This window comes from Eulemur rufifrons, chromosome 2 (genome assembly GCF_041146395.1).
Source record: "Eulemur rufifrons isolate Redbay chromosome 2, OSU_ERuf_1, whole genome shotgun sequence".
Taxonomy (NCBI): domain Eukaryota; kingdom Metazoa; phylum Chordata; class Mammalia; order Primates; family Lemuridae; genus Eulemur; species Eulemur rufifrons.
In genome coordinates this window covers 50,949,508-50,970,709 of record NC_090984.1, presented here as the reverse complement: position 1 = coordinate 50,970,709, position 21,202 = coordinate 50,949,508, and the positions used below count along the sequence as shown (strand labels likewise).

The 21,202-nt window shown below is 38.3% G+C and overlaps 1 protein-coding gene across 1 annotated transcript in view; it reads left to right on the top strand.

Annotated features, from left to right (window-relative positions):
- Positions 1 to 21,202, top strand: part of BUB1B (BUB1 mitotic checkpoint serine/threonine kinase B) — a 69,874-nt gene that overhangs the window by 24,456 nt on the left and 24,216 nt on the right. The window contains exons 9-18 of the mRNA XM_069492230.1: positions 1,419 to 1,648; positions 7,383 to 7,495; positions 8,005 to 8,120; positions 8,706 to 8,755; positions 10,787 to 10,847; positions 10,969 to 11,074; positions 15,694 to 15,968; positions 17,587 to 17,720; positions 18,007 to 18,147; positions 18,470 to 18,570. Of these exons, the coding sequence (XP_069348331.1) occupies positions 1,419 to 1,648; positions 7,383 to 7,495; positions 8,005 to 8,120; positions 8,706 to 8,755; positions 10,787 to 10,847; positions 10,969 to 11,074; positions 15,694 to 15,968; positions 17,587 to 17,720; positions 18,007 to 18,147; positions 18,470 to 18,570 (1,327 nt within the window). The remainder of the gene's footprint in view (positions 1 to 1,418; positions 1,649 to 7,382; positions 7,496 to 8,004; positions 8,121 to 8,705; positions 8,756 to 10,786; positions 10,848 to 10,968; positions 11,075 to 15,693; positions 15,969 to 17,586; positions 17,721 to 18,006; positions 18,148 to 18,469; positions 18,571 to 21,202) is intronic.

Here is a 21,202-nt window from a genome sequence, read left to right as displayed (position 1 = left end):
GTGTGAGCCACTGTGCCTGGCCTCATATTTTTTTTATTTTAAATTTATTCTGAAGTATTTTATTCTATATGAAGCTATTGTAAATAGTTTTGTTTTCTTAATTTCATTTTCAGATTTGTTTATTGCAAGTGTATAACATATAATTGATTTTTATATATTGTCTTGTATCCTTTGACTTTGATGAACTCATTTATTATCTAATAGTTTTTTAGTGCATCCTTAGGATTTTCTATATATAAGATCATATCTTCTGCAAATAGAGATAGCTTTACTTCTTTCTTGCTTATCTGGACTCCTTTTGTTTTTTTTCTCTTGCCTAATTGCCCTAGCTAGAACTTCTAGTACAATGTTAAATAGAAGGGGCAAGAGTGGACATCAGCCAGGCGCAGTGGCTCACACCTGTAATCCTAGCACTCTGGGAGGCCGAGGCAGGAGGATTGTTCAAGATCAGGAGTTTGAGACCAGCCTGAGCAAGAGTGAGACCCCATCTCTACCAAAAAAAAAAATAGAAAGAAATTAGCTGGACAACTAAAAATAGATAGAGAAAAAATTAGCCAGGCATGGTGGCACATACCTGTAGTCCCAGCTACTCGGGAGGCTGAGGCAGAAGGATTGCTTAAGCCTAGGAGTTTGAGGTTGCTGTGAGCTAGGCTGATGCCACGGCACTCTAGCCAGGGCAGAAGAGCGAGACTCTGTCTCCAAAAAAAAAAAAAAAAAGTGGACATCCTTGTCTTGTTCCTGATCTTCGAAGGAAAGCATCCAGCCTTTCACCGTGAAGTGTGGTACCAGTGTAGGCTTTTCATAGTAGGTTTTTTTTTATCAGATTGAGCAAGTTGGGGAAGTTTTTTAAGCATGCAGATGCGTGGACTATAGCAGTACATGTTCTGATTCAGTGGATCTGGGCAGGACCAGATATCTTTAATTGTACCAAGGTATATAAGAAAATAAAAGATATATTAGTGATTCCAATCCATAGCCAGAGTTGGAAACATCTGCCCTATCATGACTGAAGTATCTTATGCTTCCTTCTTTCTAACCTGTACTACTGCTTTCATTCTTTCCCCTTAGCTGAGAACCTTAAATTTCACATCATCAGGTCAGGTCCCTAATGCTATATTCCTAACTGTAATTCTTTTGGATGCTAAACAGTGAAAAATGGGCTATATCACATAGGTTAACTTTCTTTCGTATGCTGGGTTTGATTAAGATGTTGCATTAAGATTTATTTTCACCTATAAGTAATAGAAGCTACTTGGTGATCCCACTTAGGGCTAATTTCCTTCCTCATCAGGGCAGAAGTAGTAAGTACTTAGACCATAATTACTGATGACCTTTGTAAGTTATTTTTGGCTTCTTTCTCAGTCTTATTTATTTTTTGTTTTGACCTGTGTGGTGAAAATAATTACTTTGCTTCTTAGGACACCATGTAAAATTGAACCTAGTATAAACCACATTCTAAGCACCAGAAAGCCTGGAAAGGAAGAAGGAGATCCTCTACAAAGAGTTCAGAGCCATCAGCAAGCATCTGAGGAGAAGAAAGAGAAGATGATGTATTGTAAGGAGAAGATTTATGCAGGAGTAGGGGAATTCTCCTTTGAAGAAATCCGGGCTGAAGTTTTCCGGAAGAAATTAAAAGAGCGAAGGGAAGGTGTGTATACTGATCTAATTTCAGTTTATGAAAATGACTTAACTTAGTTGTAGGAAGGTTGAGCTGATATATTAAGTCTGAGGAAAATTGCCTCCATTACTTTGTACTTTTATGGGATGTTTCTATGGTTATACTGTTTCTCTCTGTATATAAGATGAACTTCCATTGCTGCCTTCCATGAAAACTCCTAGGGATGTGGGGGGTGGGGGGGGGACCTGAGTCTATGTTCAGAAGTAAAAGAGAAGTAGCCCTGAACCATATGAACAACTGATGTTCCCCGGCTCCATAAGCACATAGCTGTGATCCCTGATGTGCATGTATGTGCATGCCATGTCTCACCCTTAAATACTTTTCCTGATGTTGCCTGAAATACTTCACTTTACCTTTGACATTCTGCCTGAAATTTCTCCAAGGGCTTATTTAGGTTAACATACTTGGTCACACCTAAGTCACTGAGATGATATTTATATTGTTTCTTAAAGATGTTATTTTCTTTCTAAATAAGGGAAGCTTTACTAGAAATTGAGATATGAGGAATTTTTGGGAAATGGGAAACACTTCTTATTCTGGAGGCTGGAGTATTTGGAGACAAGAAGGTAGGGCACAATGGGCTGAAAAGTAGAGAAGTCTGGCATTTGGGGCTTCTGGCATCAGAAGGTGAAGGGAGAGTGAGAAGGGTACAAAAAATGAGGTGGGGGAAGGTCCAAAAACAAATGTTTTCCATTTAGACTAGGATCTATATCAGGAAAGAAGAAAGTAATATTTCTTTATACATGGATACCCAGCATAATCTACTATTGTAGCTCAGCTCCCTTAAAAGGAAGGCATTTGTGGGGTTAGCTGGGAAACTTAAACATCACTTATAATTTGAGAAACAGTCTCTTCCGAGTTCCAGGTGACAAGATAGAAGCAAACTTCTGTAAAGCAGACTATTAGTTTGGAATTGGCTTCATATTTTACATGTGCTTTCCAAGACTGACAAAAGTGCTGTGGGTTCAAATAATATATTGAAAATGGAACCTATGTGTCTAGGTAGGAGAGAAGGATGGTTGCAAAGCAAGGAGCTAGTTGAATAAGGCTTTTAAAAAATGGGAACCACCCCAATAAAGAAATAGGCTAGCAGGGTAACTAAATATGAACTGGAAAAAGACCTAGATATCTTGATAAAAACTGTTCCTTAAGGGAAAAACCTAGCCTATACCAGGTATATAGAAATACAGTGAAAGTCCATTTTATTTTCAGTTAGCCAAAGAAGGACCTATAGTAGGGTTAGGTGGGATTTGGGTAGGTAAAAGAAGGTATTGACTCCTGAGGATTTTTTAATAATCATTTCCTGAGTTGGTCTCTGAATCTGTTTCATGATCTTGTAACTTCCCATCTATGTATAGTTTGTATCCTTGTAAGTCCTCATTCCTATAAATGTGGGTTCTTGTTAATATTGAAAACTGGCTTCAAAGACTGTTGCTAACCACTTACTCTCAGGGAGCAATACAAGAAAAGAGGAAGCCATGATCTAGGCCTAGAGACAAGGTTATTCTTTCTTTCGGTTGCTACTTCCAAACCATTTTCCTCTTTGAAAAATTCTAGCTTCCCTCAGATTTATGTCCTCTAATTTTTTCCTACCTCCTGAGCCTTCTTAGTGTTCTCACCTCAAAGTCATTGCCCATCATTCATTAACTAACTAAGCACCTGAGTATCTTCCTTTCCACCCCTGCCCCACCCAGTACCATGGCTTCCCAATTCCTTAACTACCGTATCTCCTATGATCACTTTCTCAGCCTTACCCATTACCGCCTCCCATGGTCTTACTGTTGATCGTGACCTTATTACCCAGTAACCATACTACTGCAGAAATCTCTATTTTGAAGAGTCCTGTTCTTTGACTACCACCTTTTCTTTTAGCTTGCTTACTTTAGGACTCCACTCCTGGAATTCTTTGGCCTCATTGAGACCCCTAATTCATCCCTAGCACGTTTATTTTTTTCCTGTTCATTACCATTTTTATATCCTGACTTCCTTTCTTCCCAGCTTAGAGTCACATCAATCATTATAATCACTCCCCTATAAATACCTTTAACCCCTTTATCTGCCTGTCTTTCTTGTATTCACCTGGGAAAACCTCAACCCTGGTTAAATTCAGCTATCTGTTTGCATTCTGTACCTGCACCCAAGTTTACATGTAACTGGAGAAAAATGCAATTGTGTGTACTGGTCTCACTTATTTTTATGACCACAAATCTCAAATGGGCATTCACCAGTGCCTAGCAGTTTTAGCAGTCTACAGTTCCCCGGTAGGTGAATTTCTTCTCTTTGCTAAACAACTAATTTAATTTTTCTCTCCTATTTTCACATCTTCTTCACCCCTGTTCCTCCTCAGCTATGATTTTACTTCATACTTCATTGAGAAAATAGAAGTAATCTAATGGTAACTCCATTTTCTTATCACCACCATATCTACAGTCTTACTGTCTATAATTTGTACCCATATACTCTGACATTCTTTCTGTTAAAATTATTACAAATTTCTCCGTTCCTATCTAAGGCGACCGTCCATTTGGGTTTTAGAGCTGAGTCCCTCCACCTCAAGGATTTGGCCCTTACAGTTTTCTCCTCCCCTCCCCCCAGCATTTTCCCTTTTGTACTAAACCATTATCATCATCATACAAATACACTCTCATTAAAAAAAAAGCCCACCTGGCTCACGCCTGTAATCCTAGCACTCTGGGAGACCGAGGCGGGTGGATTATTTGAGCTCAGGAGTTCGAGACCAGCCTCAGCAAGAGCGAGACCCCGCCTCTACTAAAAATAGAAAGAAATTATCTGGCCAACTAAAATATATATATAGAAAAAATTAGCCGGGCATGGTGGCACATGCCTGTAGTCCCAGCTACTCTGGAGGCTGAGGCAGTAGGATCGCTTGAGCCCAGGAGTTTGAGGTTGCTGTGAGCTAGGCTGACGCCACGGCACTCACTCTAGCCTGGGCAACAGAGCGAGACTCTGTCTCAAAAAAAAAGCCCACCATTATCCCCATGTTCTTCTTCAGCCATTAGCCCATTTTTACACTTCCCATCACAGCAAAATTTCTTGAGAACTGTAATCAGTCTTGTTGTCTTTACTGCTTATTATTTCCCGAAGCATTCCTTTTATTCCAGTGAAAAAGCTCTGGTCGTGGTCACCAGAAAACATTTTTGCCAAATCCAGTGGCCATTTCTTTGTCCTGATCTTCATTTGGCACAGTTGATGAATTGCTTTATGAAATGCTTCTCTTGGCTTCTTCCTTTGTGTATTCCCTCTCAGTTTCCTTTACTACTGTTCTTGTCATGCAGGACCTCTTCCTGAGGACTAGGACAGAGTCCTGGAATACTCCAATTATCTTCTCTTTCTACAACTATCTCTAGGTAATGGATTAAATACTGTTTACAACCACAGACTGTCAAATTTATCTCCCCATCCCTGATATTTCACCTGAAATCTAGGCTCATATTTAGTGCCTTTGGCTATACTAATAGACATTTAAACTCAATATAGCCAAGACAGAATTCCTGATTTCTACCACACACCACACTTCAGTCTTCCTCATCTCAATAAAAGGCATCACCATGCACCCAGTTGTTTTTTTGTTGTTTTTTTTTAGGGGGAGGGGGGACAGAGTTTCGCTCTGTTGCCCAGGCTAGAGTGAGTGCTGTGGCGTCAGCCTAGCTCACAGCAACCTCAAACTCCTGGGCTCTAGCAATCCTCTTGCCTCAGCCTCCCGAGTAGCTGGGACTACAGGCATGCGCCACCATGCCCGGCTAATTTTTCCTAAATATATTTCTAGTTGTCCAGCTAATTTCTTTCTATATTTTTTTAGTAGAGACGGGGTCTCACTCTTGCTCAGGCTGGTTTTGAACTCCTGATCTTGAACAATCCACCCCCCTCGGCCTCCCAGAGTGCTAGGATTACAGGCGTGAGCTACCACGCCTGGCCAGCACCCAGTTGTTTAAGACAACCAGGTTATCTTTGATCCCTCTTTCCTTACCATTCCCCCATATCTAATGAATAAGCCTGTCAACTCTACCACAAAAATATTCCCCAAATCTTTATCTCCATTCCCACTATTTCACTATATTAAAATCCTAATTCCCAAGGTGATAGTATTAAGGGGTGATTATGTCATGGATGCAGATTCCTCGCAAATGGGATTAATGCCCTTAGAAGAGAGGCCTCTTGCCCCTTCCACCATGTGAGGACACAATGAGAAGGTGCTATGCATGAGCCAGAAAGCAGGCCCTTACCAGCCATTGAATCTGCTAGCACCTTGATCTTGGACTTCCTAGCCTCCAGAACTGTGAGAAATAAATTTCAATTTTTTATAAGCCACTTCATTATGGCATTTTGTTATAGCAACCCAAGTGGACTAAGACACCCACTATCACCTGAATCCAAACCACAATCATTTAGCTGGACTACTGCAACTAGGCTTTCTGCCCTCATTCTTGCCCTACTACAATCCATTTTGTTCACAGCAAATGATCTTTTCAAAAAGTCAGATCATATTACTCCTTTACTTAAAATTCTTCAGTGTTTTTTCATTGTCTAGAATACAGTACAAACTCTTTACCTTAACCTTCAAAATCCCACATGGCCAGGCGCAGTGGTGCACACCTGTAGCCCCAGCTATTCAGGATGCCGAGGTGGAAGGATCACTTGAGCCCAGGAGTTCCAAACCAGCCTGGGCAACATAGCAAGACCATATCTCTAAAAACAAAAATGGGGAAAACCCTTAGCCTTTGCTAACCTCTCCAACCCCATCTTTTTCTGTTGTCCCTCTTACTATGCTACAACCACACTGGCCTTCTTTTGGATTCTTGAACACAGTGATCCTGTTCCTGCATTAGGGCCTTTGTGCCAGCTAGTTCGTTAGCCTAGAACCTCTCCCCAGAACTTTGTATGACTGGCCCCTTGTTACTCAAGTTACAGCTTTATAATGTCACTTTATCAGAATGATCTTACCATATCACTGGTCTTAAATAGTCCTCTATCCCCCTACCCTGTCACACATTTTCACGTCACCTATTTTATTTTATTTTTGTAGACACTGATTTTCTTTTCTTTTTCTTTTTTCTTCTTCTTCTTTTTTTTTTTTTTTTTTTTTGAGACAGAGTCTCACTTTGTTGCTCTGAGTAGACTGCCATAGCATCAGCCTAGTGCACAGCAACCTCAGACTCCTGGGCTCAAGTGATCCTCCTGCCTCAGCCTCCCAAATAGCTGGGACTACAGGTGCATGCCATGACACCCAGCTAATTTTTCTATTTTTAGTAGAGTTGGGGTCTTGTTCTTGTTCAGGTTGATCTTGAACTCTTGAGCTCAAGCAATCCTCATGCCTTGGCCTCCCAGAGTGCTAGGATTACAGGCAGGAGCCACCATGCGCAGCCAACACTGATTTTCTTGTCAATTTGTGTGTGTGTTTCTCCCAAATTTGAGTGTTAGCATCACATGACCAAGGACTTTTTATTATGCACCACTGAAACCTAAGTGCTCAGAATTGTGCTTGGTGCACAGTCCATATTTTGTTTTTTATTGACTGAATAAAAGAATAGAAGCCTAGACCTCAAGTTGGAGACCTTGTTCCACTTATGTCATTTTCATCTGTATCAGTAACATATATATATTGAGGACATGAGCTCCAAAAGCAGTTTTCAATAGAATAAGTTGCTAAGAGGAAAAATATCTCAGGTGACTTTGCTCTTTCTAGCTGAGCTATTGACCAGTGCAGAAAAGAGAGCAGAAATGCAGAAACAGATTGAAGAAATGGAGAAGAAGCTAAAAGAAATCCAAACTACTCAGCAAGAAAGAGCAAGTGATCAGGTAATTTTTCTTTTTGATACACAAAACTAATGCTTTGGTTGAAATAAACTTAAACAGTATAAAAGTCCTCCCAATCCCCATTCAGAGTTTCTGGTAGTTTCTTAACTATTAGTAGTAGGAAAGTTGAGCGGGAAGGTGATTTAACAGGAGACTTCAAATGGAATTTGTGGCCTATGAATAAGTGATGTAATATATTGACTTCTTAGTTATACTTACCGTTATTTTGTTAATTCTGAGTTTAGCTTTTTATTCTAGTCATGTTCCATTAAAGTGGACTTAACTAAAAAAATTCAGTATATCCTTGGCACTACTCAGTTGAGTACAACAGTACCAGTTTGTACTAGGAACAGAAATTATTGGAAAGAACTTTTGTGGTACAGCCATTTTATATGGTTAGTGGATGTCTAGGGAAAGAGTGTGGTAAAAGTAATGTTGGAGCTAGAGAGTGAAAATAGATAACATTTTTCTGGATGAGAAGAATATTGATTTTGTTGATTTGATGCAAACAGCAAGAAGATAAGGTGCCTACAAAAGAGACAACTGAACTGCAAATTGCTTCCAAGTCTCAGGAAATGCCAGGAATTACTCTGTCCAGTTCTGTTTGTCCAGTAAACTCTTGTGCCAGGTAAGAACACATTGATGAAAGGGACAATGCTTATAGGAGGGCATTTAGAACCAACCTTTGACTCTCTGGTGCCATGAAGTCTCCTTGACTTTTACAGTATTGAAACATGATTTTTGTAAGTCTTTATACATTTATAAAATGTATGTGGCAACATACATTTTCATGATGATGAGGGAGGACAGAGCGCTGAGTTTTTCCCCATGAAAAACTACATGTTTCTTCTAGAAACATATAAATAATGTTTTTAAAAAATAAAATTACCTATTTCTACCACCAAGAGATAACTACTATAACACTGTTGTATCTCTCCTTTTGTGTTCTATTTTTATTTTGTTTTATAAAAATGGCAGCTTATGCTGTAATCTGCTTATACTGTTAATGCAATTTAACATCTATTATCAAATATACTTCTATAACATTTTTAATGACTAAAGGTTCCATCAAGAAAATTTGGATTGACATTAGTAGAATAATTTCTTTTTTTTAAAGAAGATTTTATTTGATGGAAAATCCTCTTCGACTTTTAAAAATTAAACAATTTTTTCTGAGGGTATTGAGCACATTTTAAAACAATTTTCTTCACAGAGAAACTTCACTTGCGGAAAACATTTGGCAGGAACAACCTCACCCTAAAGGTGAGTTGTATTTGACAGCCTTGTGAAGAACTCGCTGGTGACAAATGTATTATGTAACAAATGATAAATATTTTTTTAATTATGGCAAAGGGATTGAAAGAAAGCTGAGAGGGGGACTAGCATATTATTATGTCTTTGAATCAAGGAATTCGGTATAATCATATGCTTTGAGATAGGATAGACATTTGAAAGAGTGTTTTCATAAGATTCCTCAGTGCTTCAAAGTATTTGATTTAAATATAATTTTAATTTTATATTAATTACCAAATAATCTTTAGTTACTGTGTGGTGTTTTTTGGAGGGATAAAAGTTTAAAGCTGGCCGGGCGCGGTGGCTCACGTCTGTAATCCTAGCACTCTGGAAGGCCGAGGCGGGTGGATTGCTCGAGGTCAGGAGTTCGAGACCAGCCTGAGCAAGAGCGAGACCCCGTCTCTACTAAAAATAGAAAGAAATTATATGGCCAACTAAAAATATATAGAGGAAAAAATTAGCCGGGCATGGTGGTACATGTCTGTAGTCCCAGCCACTCGGGAGGCTGAGGCAGGAGGATCGCTTAAGCCCAGGAATTTGAGGTTGCTGTGAGCTAGGCTGACGCCACGGCACTCACTCTAGCGCAGGCAACAGAGTGAGACTCTTGTCTCAAAAAAAAAAAAAAAAAAAAAAAGTTTAAAGCTATTTTATGTTCAAATTGGTTTTCTTTTCTATTCAGAAACATGTTAAAAGTGGTAGAAACATGAATATTCACTTATAAGTAGTTTTGGAAGAAAACCAAAAAAATTAAACAAAATTGAATTAAATCTCTAATTCTAACCGCGAATTTATAGGAAATACAAAGCATGGAGGAACATTGTTAAACAATAGGGGGATAGAATTGACAAAATCCAGCATTATGGGGCAAACAACCTAGTTTCTTCAACAAAAAAAAATTACCCAAAAACTCTATAGAATAAAAGAGAGATAAGAGGTTTTGTGTTTTTTTTTAATTTTATTTGAGACAGAGTCTCGCTCTGTTGCCCAGCTAGAGTGCCTTCACAAAAGTTTTTTTTTCTTTTTTTTTTTGAGACAGAGTCTCACTCTGTTCCCCAGGCTAGAGTGCCGTGGCGTCAGCCTAGCTCACAGCAACCTCAAACTCCTGGGCTCAAGCAATCCTTCTGCCTCAGCCTCCCGAGTAGCTGGGACTACAGGCATGCGCCACCATGCCCGGCTAATTTTTTTCTGTATATATTTTTAGTTGGCCAGATAATTTCTTTCTATTTTTAGTAGAGGCGGGGTCTCGCTCTTGCTCAGGCTGGTCTCGAACTCCTGAGCTCAAACGATCCTCCCACCTCGGCCTCCCAGAGTGCTAGGATTACAGGCGTGAGCCACCGCACCTGGCCAAGATTAGAGTTTTTTACAAGTTTCTTCTTTCAGAAAAAAAGAATGAAAGTTTTGTTTTTTTAATTTTTTAATTTTTTTTACTTAAAAGTTTTCCATTATTTTAAATGAGGGTGAATTAGGGGGTTGTTATTATCTGTGTAAATAGAAAAAAATTGCTAAACGGAGTGAACCAGCCACAATATATGGATCTTAACAATGCATTACCAATTCAAATAAACTTTAAAAACAATTTTTTAAAAAAGAATAAGTAAATTGTAAAACTTCCAAATGGAGATTTTGTTCATCAGAAATTGTTGATTTTGTGAGTATCATGTTTTGAGATTATGCTTTTTTTAAAAAGCCTCTTTTAGAAATACATATTGAAATATTTACAGATGAAATGATATAATGTCTTAGATTTGCTTTAGAATAATCCTGTTGAGTTGGGTTTTGGGAGTAGTGGCAGTGGTGGAGAATCTAGATGAAATAAGATCATCTATGTTTAGGTAATTGTCAAATTATTAAATGACCCTTTTTATATGTTTAAGATTTTTCATTATAAAAAAAATTGCCTTTGTGCTTTTAAACAACATAAAATATTAATTAATTAATGTAGTTGTGTTGACGAGTAAAGCATTTACTCCAAAAGTATATATCTAGTCTTTCTCTCTATAGGTCCCAGTGTACCTTTTTCCATTTTTGACGAGTTTCTTCTTTCAGAAAAAAAGAATGAAAGGTTTGTTTGTTTGCTTTTTACTTAAAAGTTTTTTGTTATTTTAAATGAGGGTGAATTAGGGGATTGCCATTATCTATGTAAATAGAAAAAAACTTGCTCAATGGAACATGTCTTTGTCCAGTCCTCCTGCAGATCCTCCACCGGTTTTAGCCCAACGAAGACCCCTTGCAATTCTCAAAACTACAGAAAGCATCACCTCAAATGAAGATATGTCTCCAGATGTTTGTGTAAGGAACCCACTCTCCCTAAGTTAATTTAAATGGGCTACTGAATTGTTTCATTCAAATCCACAAAAGTTTAGGGTTAAAATTGAAACCACTGACTTGAACTAAGCATGTGAAAAGATGCACAGCATCATTAGTCACCAGGGATATGCAAATCAAACCACAATGAGAAACTACTTCACACCCACTAGAATGGCTATAATAAAAAAGATGGACAATAATCAGTGTTGGTGAAGATATGGAGAAGTTAAAACATTCATCCATTGCTGGTGGGAATGTCAAATGGTGCGGCCACTTTGGAAAACAATTTGGCAGTTCCTCAAAATGTTAAACAGAGTTACCATATGACCCAGTAATTCCTCTCCTGGATAAATACCCAAGAGAATTAAAAATACATGTTCACACAAAAAACTTATACACAAATGTTCATAGCAGCATTATTCATGACTCTAAAACAATCCCAAAAGTTCATCAGCTGATGAATGGATGAACAAAATGTTATGTATCCATACAATGAAATGTTATTTGACACGAAAAAGGAATGAAAGTACCCATACATGTCACAACATGGATGAATCTTGAAAACTTTAAGCTAAGTGGATGAAGCCAGATACAAAAGAACACATTATATGATCCCGTTTACGTGAAATGTCCAGAGTAGACAGAGGTAGATTGGGGATTTCTAGGGGAGTAGGCGGCCAGGCTGATGGAGAGTGACTGCTAATGGGTATAGGGTTTCTTTTTGGAGTGATAAAAATGTTCTAGAGCTAGATAGTGGTGATGTTTATACAACCTTGTAAAAACTACTGAAATATATACTTTAAAAGAGTGAATTTTATGGTATGAGAATTATGTCTCAATTTTTTAAACTGGGGAAAAAATCACTGCTTTTAAAGCCTTTTTGCACTTTTAATTGTTTATAACCAACATAGCAAAGGACATTTGTTCTTTTCTATATAAAATGCTTTTTGTGGCAATGCCAAGGTTATGTGGACCAACCATTTTTTTCTTAGTAATGTTGTATTTTAACCGCTATAGACTAGTGGCATGATAGTACTTAGGATAAAAAGACCCTGTATAGACCTTCACGTCAAAGTAAATAACGTTTATTATTGCCATTTTATTAAAGTTTTAAGGAAGAAAAATCATCTTCAAACTAGCATGAAAACTTGTCATGAGATTGAAGACAACTGAACATATTTATGGGGGAGATGTGATCAGTTGCTTTAGTGACTTAAAATAGTGTGTTTTCCACATCCTTGGGAATGAATCATATGGAGAAATTTTTTTAAACACATTTTTTTTTTTTTTTTTTTTTTTTTTTTTTTTTTGTTGAGACAGAGTCTCACTCTGTTGCCCAGGCTAGAGTGAGTGCCGTGGCGTCAGCCTAGCTCACAGCAACCTCAAGCTCCTGAGCTCAAGCGATCCTCCTGTCTCAGCCTCCCGAGTAGCTGGGACTACAGGCATGCGCCACTATGCCCGGCTAATTTTTTCTATATATATTTTTAGCTGTCCATATAATTTCTTTCTATTTTTAGTAGAGGTGGGGTCTCGCTCTTGCTCAGGCTGGTCTCGAACTCCTGAGCTCAAACGATCCGCCCACCTCGGCCTCCCAGAGTGCTAGGATTACAGGCGTGAGCCACCGCGCCCGGCCTAAACACATTTTTCTTTTATTTACTTCTTTATTGAGGTCTATTTTACACCCAGTAAACTGCACAAATATTAATTATACTGCTAGATGAATTTTTACATATGCGAATATCCATGCAATTTCTACCCTGATCAAGACATAGAATATTTCCAGCAACTCAGAAGAGACTAAGAATTCTTTTATGACTAAGGGTGCTCAGGCCCCATTCCAGCTTATGGCATTGAAATTTCCAGGGAAGAAGTCCAAGCATGTATTTTGTTATTTTTAAATACTTTCCCATGTGCTTCTGATACAGTTAGTCCACTGACTGCTATGAAAAGACAACGATGTAAATGAGTAATTAATTAAATACTGTGTTCTGGAGAATACCACCAGAGAACATGATGCTTAGGCTGGATTTGTTTGCAGTGGTTCTAGGTTCAGCTGTTCAGGGATAGGCCGAATCCATCTTAATCTAGTTTTTTTTTGTTTTATAGCCTTTTACTTGAATTTTGTTAATAGGTACCTAGCCCTAAAAAATGTTTATCCTCTAAAAAAAATAAAAAATTATATTTAAACTGTCTAAACTAATAGGGTCATAAGTAGTATTTGTATAAGGTATATACTTAGACTATAGACATCTATTTTACTTTAATCTTATTATTTTCTTTTTTTTTCTTTTTTGAAAGAGTCTCACTCTGTTGCCGAGATTAGAGTACCGTGGTGTCATCATAGCTCACTGCAACCGCAAACTCATGGGCTCAAGTGATCCTCCTGCCTCAGCCTCTGGAATAGCTGGGGCAATAGACATGTGCCACCACACTTGGCTAACTTTTTAATTTTTTTGTAGAGACAGAGTCTCTCTATGTTACCCCGGCTGGTCTCAAACTCTCAGCCTCAGATGATCCTCTTGCCTCTACCTCCCACAGTGCTGGGATTACAGGCATGAGCCAATGTACCTGGCCTATCTTAGAATTTTTTAGTTACGCCTTGTTTCTTCTAGATGTACCTCCCACCTCTATTTACTAATATTGAGTCAGAAATTCAAAATTTATATCAAATTGGTAATAACCTAGAAAATTAATATCTAGTATCCACAAGGGTTAAATGAAATATGTACTTTTGTATACTTCAGGTACACATATAAAGTGATATACTCTCTCTGAGGGCAACTAAGCAATATGTATAAACAACCTTAGTGTTTATAACCTTTTGATCTGATAATTCTACTTATAGGATTTTTTTTTTTTTTTTTTTTTTTTTGAGACAAAGTCTCACCCTGTTGCCTGGGCTAGAGTGTCATGGTGTCAGCCTAGCTCACAGCAACCTCAAACTCCTGGGCTCAAGCGATCCTCCTGCCTCAGCCTCCCGAGTAGCTGGGACTACAGGCATGTGCCACCATGCCCGGCTAACTTTTTCTATATATTTTTAGTTGGCCTGCTAATTTCTTTCTATTTTTAGTAGAGAGAGTGTCTCGCTCTTGCTCAGGCTAGTCTCGGACTCCTGACCTCGAGTGATCCACCTGCTTCGGCCTCCCAGAGTGCTAGAATTACAGGCGTGAGCCACCACACCTGGCCATAATTTTACATATATATATATATTTTTAGTTGTCCATATAATTTCTTTCTATTTTTAGTAGAGACGAGGTCTCACCCTTGCTCAGGCTGGTCTTGAACTCCTGACCTTGAGTGATCCACCTGCCTCGGCCTCCCAGAGTGCTAGGATTACAGGCATGAGCCATCGCGCCCAGCCTGAAAGAATTATTTAATGCTTGGTAGACCCATAGTGTGACTATTATGTTTTTAAAGAATTTTTAATAGCACAGAAAAGAAAACAAAAGATATGAGAAAGATAATATTGTATGTGCTATAATTTCACTTGTTTTAAAACTCATTTTAAAAATACATAGAATATGTATACATATGCATGTATCCTACCAGATATAATTGATAACAGCAGTTGGCCTCTGGGGAGTAGGAATAGGTGGAGATGAGGGATTAGTAATGTAGGAGGGAGACTTTTTCACTATTTATCCTTTTAAACTAGTTGACTTTTAAAAACCATGTATACATGTATTACTCTCAAAGACAAAGGTATGGTTTTTTTTGTTTGTTTGTTTGTTTGTTTGTTTGTTTTGAGACAGTCTCGCTTTGTTGCCCAGGCTAGAGTGAGTGCCGTGGCGTCAGCCTCAATCACAGCAACCTCAAACTCCTCGGCTTAAGCGATCCTACTGCCTCAGCCTCCCGAATAGCTGGGACTACAGGCATGCGCCACCATGCCCGGCTAATTTTTTCTATATATATATTTTAGTTGGCCAGATAATTTCTTTCTATTTTTAGTAGAGATGGGGGTCTCACTCTTGCTCAGGCTGGTCTCAAACTCCTGACCTTGAGCGATCCACCCGCCTCGGCCTCCCAGAGTGCTAGGATTACAAGCGTGAGCCACCACGCCCGGCCGGTATGTTTTAAATATAGCAAAAATATTAATATAAGATTGGACAGTAGCATTTCAGGTGATTCTGTTTTTCTTTATACTTTATATTTTCCATATTTTCTACCATAATTGTGAATTACCTTTAAGAGATAAACAAAACAAGTATGTGGCATAGAGAAAGAAGACATAAAAATTGGGAAGATGGCAGATTATCAGAATGTTTTCTAAGTGAAAGCCAGAAGAAAAATAATATTAGTGCCTTAGTTCTTAGCTGGAATCATTTGGGGCACAAACCATTGTCTAATATTTTTCCTCGTGTGGAGAATTCTCGTGTATTTTTTGATAAAGTATAGTTTTTACTGTTTTCATGATACAAAACCATTTTCATCAAATACTATAATGTGCTTTTTAAAATTATCTTTCCCTGGAGATGCTGATTTGCTACTTCTGTACCCTGTGTCACTGATCTAATAATGTGTGTCTCTCTAAGTCAAAAAGATAGGTTATTCATATGTTCATTGAAATCTTTCAGTTAAACTTTACATAATTTTTATTTCAGGATGAATTTACAGAAATTGAACCTTTGAGTGAGGATGCCATTATCACAGGTTTCAGGAATGTAACTATTTGTCCTAATCCAGAAGACACTTGTGACTTTGCCAGAGCAGCTCGTTTTGCATCCACTCCTTTTCATGAGATAATGTCCTTGAAGGATCTCCCTTCTGATCCTGAGAGACTGTCGGAGGAAGAGGATCTGTATATAAAGACCTCTGAGGACCAGCAGACTGCTTGTGGCACTATCTACAATCCACCTCTCAGCATCAAGAAACTCAGGTGATTGGGGATTACAGGTTTACAAACTTGATTTTTTGCTTTCTTATTCTCTGTGTGCTTGTCAGTTATAGTAATCAATTACCAAGCTCTTTCTATCTGCCAGGTTCTGTGCTAAGTGCTTTACATGAGAGTAGGGCTGCCCCAGATAAAGTGTCAATGGGATTTAGTGATTGATTTGGATGTGAGGGTTAAAGGAAGTGAATTTTGATGGTTAAGAGATGAAGTCCAGGAGAATTATAGAATCTGAGGAAACTTGGCAAAGTGTAGATGATTGGAGAACAAGAGGCATTTAGTTTTCCTGTAATATCAAGTTTAAAATAATGGTAGATCTCAGCATGGTATAGCTCTAATAAAAATACATAAAATACAAATTAGCCGGGCATGGTGGTGCATGCCTGTAGTCCCAGCTACTCGGGAGGCTGAGACAGGAGGATCCCTTGAGCTCAGGAGTTTGAGGTTGCTGTGAGCTAGGCTGACGCCACGGCACTCACTCTAGCCTGAGCAACAGAGAGAGACTCTGTCTCAAAAAAAAAAAAATACATAAAATAATGATAGAATAGCTGGTATTAATTTCAAATACACAACTAAAGATATATTAAAGAAAAAATATCTTTTGATAGAGAGGTAGAAATGACTTAGGGAATAGGTATGAGGGAATGGCATAGAGAGACAGGGACTGAGCCTTGTTTCAGGGTCACTTAATTTAAACAAACTAATTCCAGTTTTAGGAATATCCTTTAATATGCCAATTTGTGCTTTTATAACTGCATTTTCAAACTTTTTTCTTAACAAACTTTTTTTTTTTTTTTTTGAGACAGAATCTCACTCTGTTGCCCAGGCTAGAGTGAGTGCCGTGGCGTCAGCCTAGCTCACAGCAACCTCAAACTCCTGAGCTCAAGCGATCCTCCTGTCTCAGCCTCCCGAGTAGCTGGGACTACAGGCATGCGCCACCATGCCCGGCTAATTTTTTGTATATATATATTTTTAGCTGTCCATATAATTTCTTTCTATTTTTAGTAGAGATGGGGTCTCGCTCTTGCTCAGGCTGGTCTCGAACTCCTGAGCTCAAACGATCCGCCCACCTCGGCCTCCCAGAGTGCTAGGATTACAGGCGTGACCCACCGCGCCCGGCCTTAACAAACTTTTAATCACATTTGCTACCATGTATTCATGTTGCATGATTTTAGTTTCCCTCTTACTGAAGAATAAAAAGTCCAGAAAGGGGATAAAGAGGAAGAAAGTTAGTGTTAATGTTAGTCAATATTTCTCAGGAGTATAGAATAGATATTGAATAGGCATTTAGTATAGATTAGGTAAATAAATTATAAATCCAGAAATGTAATGCCAGGCATTGCTTGTCAACCAGAATAGAGGAAGTTACCTAGATTCTGAAAATAAATGGACTTTAAAAATGAAACTAGCAAATAACAAATTTTTAAATAATTTATAATTTGTTATGAATTTACAACAAATTATAAATTATTTAAAACTAAATTTTATTTTAAAATAAAAGTATAACAAAATTATAAAATTTACAAATTAACTTTATAAAATTATGACAAAGATAAGTTGACATGTATTATTCCTATGAGAATTGACTCATTAGTGGTTCTTTTAGCCCAATCATTGAAGATAGTGGTGAAGCCACACACTCCTCTGGCTTCTCTGGATCTTCTGCCTCAGTTTCAAGCACCTCCTCCATCAAATGTCTTCAAATTCCTGAGAAACTAGAGCTCACTAGTGAGACAACAGGTAAGATCATAACATACCATTTGTGAGCAAACATGTATACCTATGCCTAGTGAATACTTAGCAAACTGAGCTGTATGTTTTCCTTCCTTAAGTTGCCATAAATTGTGCTATGTCTAGAATAAATTAGTACTAAACACAGTTACATGAAGACCTGAGACAGATGAATGTAGTTAGATTAGCAGTGTTGACTGTGTAATCTTGTTTTTGACCCTCACTCTGTTATAATATCCATTTTAAGCATTAGGTTTTTTTAGGTGATTTTTTTCAGCTTTCTCTCTCCCCCTAGAAAACCCTACTCAGTCACCTTGGTGTTTGCAGTATCGCAGACAACTACTAAAATCCCTACCAGAGTTAATCGCCTCTGCAGTGTTTTCTATAGAAGACAGACCAATGCCTAAGTTGGAAATAGAGAAGGAAATTGAATTAGGTAAGTATCACTGAATGCATGTCCTTTTGCGGATAACAGTATACAAATAAGTGATTATTTGTACTTGAGCTTGATGCTTGAGCACTATAAATATTCCTAGATTGTAACAGCATTATAAAAGTTGACACATTAACTTTATGTCCCAGTAACAGGAATTAAGTCTTCTTCTCTTTCAATTTTTAACAAATGATTTTGAGAAGCATTCTAGATGCTACTAACTGGCAAATATACCAGTGCCTCTAGCCCTTAGACCAGGATGTAAAGACTAGAGGGCTATATATGTTCACAGTGATTTTTAAGTGGAATCAAACCTTCTCAACAGGTGGTGAGGATTATTGCATTAAACGAGAATACCTAATATGTGAAGATTACAAATTATTCTGGATTGTGCCAGGAAACACTGCAGCGTCAACTATAATAAAGGTGGGACTGATTCTTTGTGATTTTAGTTACTTTGTCAATAATGTGGATTGAAGCAATAACTGTCCTCATGGTATCATCAGATCTTTCTAGTAATCTATTAGCTTCCTTATATTAATAGTAAGAAATCAGTCACCATTATAGGCCAGGATTAGATATGAATAATGAGAGGCTATTATATAAATTTCTCAGTATATCCAAACATATTATTCTATCAATTTTCTTTCTTTTGAGGAAATGTCTCCTGAAATTTTCTGGCCTGCTCCAATCTGGAAAGTTATACTTTAGGCTTGACACACACGTAGTGTCACCTTGAAATTTCCATTTACCATCGTCCCTAGGTATCATATTACCTTTTTCTTATGTTGGATGCCCAGTTGTTTGGATCCTATATTTCCCTCTTTCTTGTTTTAATCTCCTATATTTTAAAGGAACACATACTTTATCAGCTTTCCAAGAAAGGGATGGGATATAAAGTTTCTTGTATGTCAGAAAATTTCCTATTCTGCATCTTTACTTGATTGGTAGTTTGGCTGGATATAGAATTCTAAGTTAAGGGTTTTCTTTATTTTTTTGAATTTTGAAGAGCCCTATTGTCTCTTGGCATCTAACCTTGCTTTTGAAGCGTTTTGCCATTCTGAGTCTTGAAGCTTTGTGTGAAGCTATTTGTCCCTCTGTGAATCCTTATAGGATCTTATGTTTGTCCCCAGTACTCTGAAATGTCACAACTACATGTTTTGGTATAAGTTTGTTGTCACTTATATACTGGTCAGTCAATGGCCACTGATTGGCAACTCCTTCAGTTCTAAGAAATTTTCTTCAATGAAAAAATTATGGCCGGGCGCGGTGGGTCACGCCTGTAATCCTAGCACTCTGGGAGGCCGAGGTGGGCAGATCGTTTGAGCTCAGGAGTTCGAGACCAGCCTGAGCAAGAGCGAGACCCCATCTCTACTAAAAATAGAAAGAAATTATATGAACAGCTAAAAATATATATAGAAAAAATTAGCCGGGCATGGTGGTGCATGCCTGTAGTCCCAGCTACTCGGGAGGCTGAGGCAGGAGGATCCTTGAGCTCAGGAGTTTGAGGTTGCTGTGATTGAGGCTGACGCCACGGCACTCACTCTAGCCTGGGCAACAGAGTGAGACTCTGTCTCAAAAAACAAAAAAAAAGAAAAAATTATTTCTTCTCAGTTTTCTCAGTTCTCTCATTCTGTAGTCCTTTTTATTAGGATATGGGGTCTCTTGGACAGGACCTCTAAAAATATTAATTTTTTTCTCTTATTTTCTATCTCTTTGTCTTTTGTCAGCTTTAGTTGTCTTACTGGATTTTTTAAACTTCTTTCTCTGTATTCAGTTTGCAAGAGCTCTTTTTTATTCTCAGAATTTTCTTTGTAACTTTCTATTCTTCATTTCAAAGATGAAATATTTCTTATCTCTCTGAGATATTAATGATGCTTTAAAATTTTTTTCTCCCTGCATGGTCTGTGTCCTCCTGTTTTTATCTGTTTTGATCTCTGTCTTTCATACTAGAGGCTTTCTTCAACTTTTTGGCTCTCTGTTCATATTTAAGTGTGGGACACTAAACACTAATTGAAAGCTCTCTATATATGGGGGGACATTGACAGCTGTGGACTTCACTATAGGATGATCTAGCTTGCCCATTCTATTGGAAAATCCCCCAATCTTTAGATCTTTTCTCTTGAGCTGATCAGATCCCTCAGAGAAGACTTTTTATTTCCTGCTCGGAGCATATAAGCCTGGCTGTCAGCTTTCTGAAAGCTGAATAAAGAAATTAGGCTGGAGAAGGGCAGGGAGATGCATCTTAACATCTGATATATAAACTTTTTCCTATTTTCCATATGGTATTCCCACCCTTGGTGGTTCCTGGCACCCTCTAGTCCAGAGCCTTTCTATTTTATACTTCCTAGAGAATAAACTTCTAGTCTTCTGGAATGGGAGAGAGGCAATTGCTGGGCTGGGCTGTGGGAGTAAGAGGGGTAATCTGGGATCTAACTTCCTCTTTTTTTTTTTTGAGACAGTCTCTTGCTCTGTTGCCCAAGCTAGAGTGCCGTGGCATCAGCCTAGCTCATAGCAACCTCAAACTCCTGGCCTCAACTGATCCTCCTGCCTCAGCCTCCTGAGTAGCTGGGACTATAAGTGCATGCCACCACACCCAGCTAATTTTTTTCTATTTTTAATAGAGACAGGGTCTCACTCTTGCTCAGACTGGTCTCAAACTTCTGAGCTCAAGGAATCCTCCTGCCTTGGCCTCCCAGAGTGCTAGGATTACAAGCATGAGCTACTGTACCTGGCCCTAACTTCCTCTTAAATGTGGTTCAGCCACCCATGTTTTAGCTCCACCCTCAGCCTTACTTCCATAGGTAATTGGTGCCACCACTTATACTATAGGGAGATAGTCTTGTAGTATAAATGTGGTTGCTCTTTAGCTCTTCAGCTTTCTCCATTGCTAGAATCAGTTTTCCTTGGGTCTTCTAAGTGGTTGTTACCTCTTGCTCTCTTCCCACCTTCTAGAATTTTGTTGCTGTTGTATCCTTTATTGTAGATTTATGCTTTTTAAAATATCCCTTTCCTATTAATTCAGAATCAGAAGGGCTGGAGGAAATGTGATTTCAAT